This window comes from Piliocolobus tephrosceles, chromosome 1, assembly GCF_002776525.5.
Source record: "Piliocolobus tephrosceles isolate RC106 chromosome 1, ASM277652v3, whole genome shotgun sequence".
Classification (NCBI taxonomy): Eukaryota; Metazoa; Chordata; class Mammalia; order Primates; family Cercopithecidae; genus Piliocolobus; species Piliocolobus tephrosceles.
Genome location: NC_045434.1, coordinates 35,791,416 through 35,798,039, shown reverse-complemented (window position 1 = coordinate 35,798,039; position 6,624 = coordinate 35,791,416). Strand labels below are relative to the sequence as shown.

General features: G+C 48.5%; 1 protein-coding gene across 2 annotated transcripts in view; it reads left to right on the top strand.

The window, feature by feature from the left end:
• Window positions 1–244: 244 nt before the first annotated feature.
• ABL2 (ABL proto-oncogene 2, non-receptor tyrosine kinase) overlaps window positions 245–6,624 on the top strand; it is a 128,405-nt gene continuing 122,025 nt past the window's right edge. Inside the window, exon 1 of one of the 2 annotated variants that reach the window (XM_023231257.2) lies at window positions 245–685. In XM_023231257.2, coding sequence (XP_023087025.1) covers window positions 529–685 — 157 coding nt within the window. In that variant the 5' untranslated portion in view covers window positions 245–528. The remainder of the gene's footprint in view (window positions 686–6,624) is intronic. The other variant, XM_023231255.2, reaches the window with a different exon arrangement.

The following is a 6,624-nucleotide window of genomic DNA, read 5'->3' as shown; positions in this document are numbered from 1 at the left end:
CGTGGGAGGGGGTCGGCTGAGGCGGATTGAGGGGTGGGATGCCGAGGTGCGGCGACAGGACGCGGAGGACGAAAGACCTGCAGCAGCGGTGGTCGGCAAATGAGGTGGGCACTGGGGGACCCACCCTGCGAGGAGGCGGGGGCGGGGGCGCGGCGCGGCAGGGCGGGGCGGCAGCCGGGAAGCCCTCCTTCCCAGCGGCGGAGGAGACTGGCGGGCGGGGGGCGGGAGACGCTCTGTCCCACGCTTTCCCAGCGCTCGGTGGTTTAAAGATGGCGGCTGCAGCGGCGGCGGCGTTTGGGGCGCGGAGCCGCGGGAGGAGGAGGGAAAAGCAGAATCTGTGAGTCGCCTGGAGGCAGTGCGGCGGCTGCCGTGAGGAGTCCGGGTGCGGAGCCGCCGGCGCCCCAGCCGCTCAGGGCCAGGGTCTGGGCTGGGAGGGAGAGGCCAGAGCAGCGCCAGGAGCCCGAGGCCGGAGTCGAGGAGGAATGTGACCAGGGGTCGGCGGGGGCGCGGGAGTACGCGAGAGCAGGGATGGGGCAGCAGGTGGGCCGCGTCGGGGAGGCTCCGGGGCTCCAGCAGCCTCAGCCCCGCGGGATCCGGGGCAGCAGTGCAGCCAGGCCCTCCGGCCGCAGGCGGGACCCGGCGGGGCGCACCACAGAGACCGGCTTCAATATCTTCACGCAGCATGGTGAGTGTGTCCGGGAGCCGGCGTGAGGGCGTGCGGGAGGCCGGGGATAGGGTCGGGGCGGGGTGAGTGACGGACGGGCTCCCCGGGGCGTCGGGGGGTGGAGGGTGCCTGAGAGTGGGGGCGGAATCTGCTGCCATCTGGTTCAGTCCTGGGAGGCGAGTCACACCCCTCCCCCCTCGCGTCTCCAGCCTGGCTGGCAGATCCCGGGGGCGGAGAAGGGAAGAGAAGTGGGCTTGGGGACCCTGGATGGTCTGTCCTCTACTGTGGGACGGGACTATGCGGCTGGAGAAAGAGAGTGAATGGCAGCTTCAGGAGAGGGAAGGATGAAGGGCAGTATGAGCTCAGTCCCAGAGGTGGGAGCATAAACCCGTCGTTAGTGAAGGGGAAATGGGTTGTGTCCTAAGGGACTGGGAAATGGGAACCGAATTTCAGGAGATTGTGGCGTAGAAGGTAATGTGTTTACGTCAGGTGATGAGCAGTGTCAGAATAGTGAACTGTGGAGTGCCCAGAAATGCCTTTCTGTAGGAAAGATGAAGGTAGCATCTCATCACTTTTGACATGCTTTTGTGGTTTGTTTTGTTTTGTATTTCGTTTTTACTAGAAATGAAAGGCTTTGCCAAAGCCTCTGTACTATGCTTCAGAGTAGGACACACAATTCTGAGATTGCTGGCAAGGGTTAGAGGTTGATGGGCATGGTTAGGACTTCAGTCAGTATTTTTCCCCTTTGTAGTGTGTGTGTGTTCGCGTGCCCATATACATACATACATGTATGTATGCTCCCTGTAGTCTGAAATCTATTATTTTGATCTCATTGTCGATGTATTTTTAGAATAGTTGTCTTCAAACTGTTTTTTTTTTTTTTTTTTTTTGAGACAGTATCGCTTTGGTGCCCAGGATGGAGTGCAATGGCGGAATCTCGGCTTACTGCAGTCTCCGCCTCCTGGGTTCAAGTGATTCTCCTGCCTCCCGAGTAGCTGGGACTGCAGGTGCGCACCACCACGCCCGGCTAATTTTTGTATTTTTGGTAGAGACGGGGTTTTGTCATGTTGGCCAGGCTGGTCTCGAACTCCTGACCTCAGGTGATCCACCTGCCTTGGCCTCCCAAAGTGCTGGGATTACGGGCATGAGCCTCTGTTCCTGGCTGAAACTCTTTCTTTCTTTTTTTTTTTTTTTTTTGAGACGGAGTCTCATTCTGTCGCCCAGGCTGGAATGCAGTGGCACTATCTTGACCCACTGCAACCTCCGCCTCCCAGGTTCAAGCAATTCTCCTGCCTCAGCCTCCTGAGTAGCTGGGATTACAGGCGCCCGCCACCATGCCTGGCTAATGTTTTGTATTTTTAGTAGAGATGGGGTTTCACTATGTTGACTAGGCTGGTGTCGAACGCCTGACCTCATGATCCACCCGCTTCAGTCTCCCAAAGTGTTGGGATTACAGGCGTGAGCCACTGCGCCTGGCCACATGTCTCCTATTAAAGATGTGCTTGAGTGTCTCTTTCAGGTGTATGAACACTTTATGAAGGTGATATATGAGCTAATCTTTATTAAAATCATTTCCTAAAACATAGGATGGAAGAATGGATTAGTAGTTTACAGGGAAGAAATCATCCAAGTAAGCTTCACTTTGTGGGAAGTGTTACTATGCATTAAACTTGGCCTAGTAGGCAGTGATGATCCTCTTCCTTATATATCTTACTCGGTATATAAGATTTTCCAAGAAAGAGGAAGTAGTGAAGAATGGAATAGGAAGACATTTTGAGGATTTGGATCCATGGAGAGGGAGAACAGGTTGGGCAGAAGAAACAACTTGAGCAAGAACATGGGAATAGATACAATTTGATGATAGGATAGTGAGGAGACATCTGTCAGGAATGAAGCATCATTATGAGTTGGAAGAAAAAGATCATAGAGCAAAAATTGGAAGAGTGGAGTTCTGGTTCTGGCTCCACCTGGCTGGGTGATTTTAGTCACCATCTTTGGGTTTCTTTATCTGTAAAGTGAGGAGGTTGGACTGGATGGTCTCTAAGATACTTTCTGATTTTAAGATTTTATGATTCTAATTAAGAAGCAGTAGAAAGAAAATTTTGATAGGCTGGATGGGACTGGGTTATGGAAAATCTGGCAGAGAAGTTTATATTCGTTTACCTGATTGGCTAGTCTTTACCTGAAAGACTGGCCTTGAGTGGTGGCAGTGGAAATAGGAGGAGTAATTTCAAGGGGCCTTTCATTCATTCAACAAACAAGGGTTTGTTTTGAGCACCTATTAAGTACTGGGTTGTGGGAATGTTGCTGTGAACATAACAGAGTCCCTGCCCTTTGGAACTTAAAGGACTTTATGATTTGATAGTGGATGAAAGAAGAGAGATCACTTTGGAGTATTTGTTAAGGGCATGAACTGTGGACCCATTTTTCCTGGATTTGAAACCTTGCTTGGCTGCTTATGAGCTTTGTGACCTGGGACAAGTTATTTAACATTTTTGTGCCTTGGACTCTTCATTTGTAAAGTGGTGATAATAATAGTATCTAGTATTAAATGAGTAGTGGCTGGGCACATAGTATGAGCTAAATGTGTGTTAGCTACTGCCATTACTAATACTACTGTTATTTATTAAAAATAAGGATAATTCAGCTGGGTGCGGTGGCTCACGCCTGTAATCCCAGCACTGTGGGAGGCCGAGGTGGGTGGATCACGAGGTCAGGAGTTCCAGACCAGCCTGAGCAACATGGTGAAACCTTGTCTGTACTAAAAATACAAAAATTATCTGGGCATGGTGGCATGCGCCTGTAGTACTAGCCACTCAGGAGGCTGAGACAGGAGAATCACTTGAACCTGGGAGGCAGAGGTTGCAGTGAGCCAAGATCGTGCCACTATACTCCAGCCTGGGCGACACAGCAAGACTCTGTCTCAAAAAAAAAAAAAAGTAGGGATAATTCAAAGATGACACCAGGATTTAGAACCTGGCTAACTGGAATGATGATGATTCTATTGACAAGTTTGGAAGTTAGAAGCTGATTGAAAAAATGGGAATAGGGCAAGTTTATTGCCAAAGACTAGTATGAAAATAAAGGAATTAGCAAATAATATAGGAAACAAAGATGAAGTGAGTACTGTTTTTTAGACAGATGAGTTTTAAAACTTTTTTCTGTAGATCATAGTTTCTTAACCTTGGCGGCATTGATATTTTGGGTTGGCTAATTCTGTGTTGTGGGGGACTGTCTTGTGCATTGTAGGATGTTTAGCAGCATCCCTGGACTCTACCCACTAGATGCCAGTAGCACCCTCTTTTTGCCCCTTATTTGTTACAAGTAAAAATGCCTACAGACATTGTTAAATCTCTTGGGGGGGCGGAATTGCCCCTAGTTGAGGACACCACTTAGAAATGTGATAGATTCGGCCGGGCGCGGTGGCTCAAGCCTGTAATCCCAGCACTTTGGGAGGCCGAGACAGGCGGATCACGAGGTCAGGAGATCGAGACCATCCTGGCTAACATGGTGAAACCCTGTCTCTACTAAAAATACAAAAAACTAGCCGGGCGAGGTGGCGGGCGCCTGTAGTCCCAGCTACTCGGGAAGCTGAGGCAGGAGAATGGTGGGAACCCGGGAGGCAGAGCTTGCAGTGAGCTGAGATCCGGCCACTGCACTCCAGCCTGGGCGACACAGCGAGACTCCGTCTCAAAAACAAAAAAAAAAAAAAAAAAAGAAAAGAAAAGTAATAGATTCTGAATTGAATGAATGAATGAACTAGATTCATAAGCTTCTCAGTGGATGTATCATTTGACATAAACATGGTAAATCTAGATGCTTGAATCCAGTCTACAAATTACTGTCTTGAGTTTGCAATATTAAGGTATTAGCACATAATTTCATATATGAACGTTAGGTCTGTTAGACTCCTGAGTTTTTTTTTTTTTTTGTAGGTTTTAATGTAAGCCAAATAATACATTTAGTTAATCAGTAAAAAGGTACATGCATTATGGAAATGGTTTGTCAGAGTCCAGCACTTTTCTTTCTTTAGCTAAAATGGTCATTTTTCATTGTTAATAATATGTGGGTAAGCTGTGGTGATAATTTGCCTTGCCAAAAGTGATTTTTGTGAATATACTTTAGAAGGAACAAAATAGAGCCATTTTTGGTATGAAAGGAGTGAGTGCTGTGTGACTTTTCTGAGCTCTGCTATTTTTTTTTTTTGTAAACACTTACTTTTATTTATGTTTTATTTTAGAGAAAGGTCTTGCTCTGCCACCCAGGCTGGAGTGCTGTGCTGCGATCATAGATCACTGCAGCCTTAAACTCCTGGACTCAAGTAATCCTCCTGCCTCAGCCTCCCGAGGAGCTGAGACTACAGGCACATGCTACCACACCTGGGTAATTTTTTTGTATATTTTGTATTTTTTTATTTTTTTTGTAGAGACGGAGGTCTCACTGTGTTGCTCAGGCTGGTCTCAATCTCCTAGGCTCAAGTGATACTCTGCCTCAGCCTCCCAAAATGCTGGGATTATAGGCGTGAGCCACTGCCGAGAGGCAAGCTCTGCTATTAAACCTTTTTGGTGGCCGGGCGTGGTGGCTCAAGCCTGTAATCCCAGCACTTTGGGAGGCCGAGACGGGCACATCATGAGGTCAGGAGATCGAGACCATCCTGGCTAACACGGTGAAACCCTGTCTCTACTAAAAAAATACAAAAAAACTAGGCGGGCGAGGTGGCGGGCGCCTGTAGTCCCAGCTACTCGGGAGGCTGAGGCAGGAGAATGGCGTAAACCCGGGAGGCGGAGCTTGCAGTGAGCTGAGATCCGGCCACTGCACTCCAGCCTGGGCGACAGAGCGAGACTCCGTCTCAGGAAAAAAAACAAAAACAAAAACAAAAAAAAACCTTTTTGGTGAGCTGATGTTTTGTGACTAATAATCTAGGGTTGAATACTTACTTGTCTGTATCACACATACCTTTTAACAGTTGAATGATTTTACCTCAGCTTCTGTCTCTCATTTTGTAAAAATTCTATTAAAATTTAACATTAGGCTGGGCGCAGTGGCTCACACCTGTAATCCCAGCACCTGAGGTCAGGAGTTCGAGATCAGCCTGGCCAACATGGTGAAACCCCGCGTCTACTAAAAAAATACAAAAATTAGCCAGGTGTGGTGGCAGGCACCTGTAATCCTAGCTACTTGGGAGGCTGAGGCAGGAGAATCCCCTGAACCCAGGAGGCAGGGTTTGCAGTGAGCCGAGATCACACCACTACATTCCAGCCTGGGCGACAGAGCAAGACTCCTCTAATAAAACAGACGAACAAACAAACAAAAAACCTTTTTTTTTTTTTTTTTGAGACGGAGTCTCGCTCTGTCACCCAGGCTGGAGTGCTGTGGCTGGATCTCAGCTCACTCACTGCAAGCTCCGCCTCCCGGGTTCATGCCATTCTCCTGCCTCAGCCTCCCGTGTAGCTGGGACTACAGGCACCGCCACCTCGCCCGGCTAGTTTTTTGTAGTTTTTAGTAGAGACGGGGTTTCACCGTGTTAGCCAGGATGGTCTCGATCTCCTGACCTCGTGATCCGCCCGTCTCGGCCTCCCAAAGTGCTGGGATTACAGGCTTGAGCCACCGCGCCCGGCCAACAAAAAACCTTAAATTATGAAGTTTGGAATAACAAAAATTTTCGTTAAATCAAACTCATTATTTTAAGTGATCTGATTTATTTATTTATTTTATTTTGGATCTGTGTTTTTTTTTTTTTTTTTTTGTAGTGAGGTAGGGTCTCACTCTGTTGCCCAAGCTGGAGTGCATTGGCGAGATAATGGCTCACTGCAGCCTGGACCTCCCAGGCTCAAGTGATCCTGTCACCTCTCAGCCTCCTGAATACCTGGGACGGGAGGTGCATGCCACCATGCCTTTCTCTCTCTGTCTCTTTTTTTTTTTTTTGGTAGAGAGAGAGTTTTGCCTTGTTGCCATGCTGG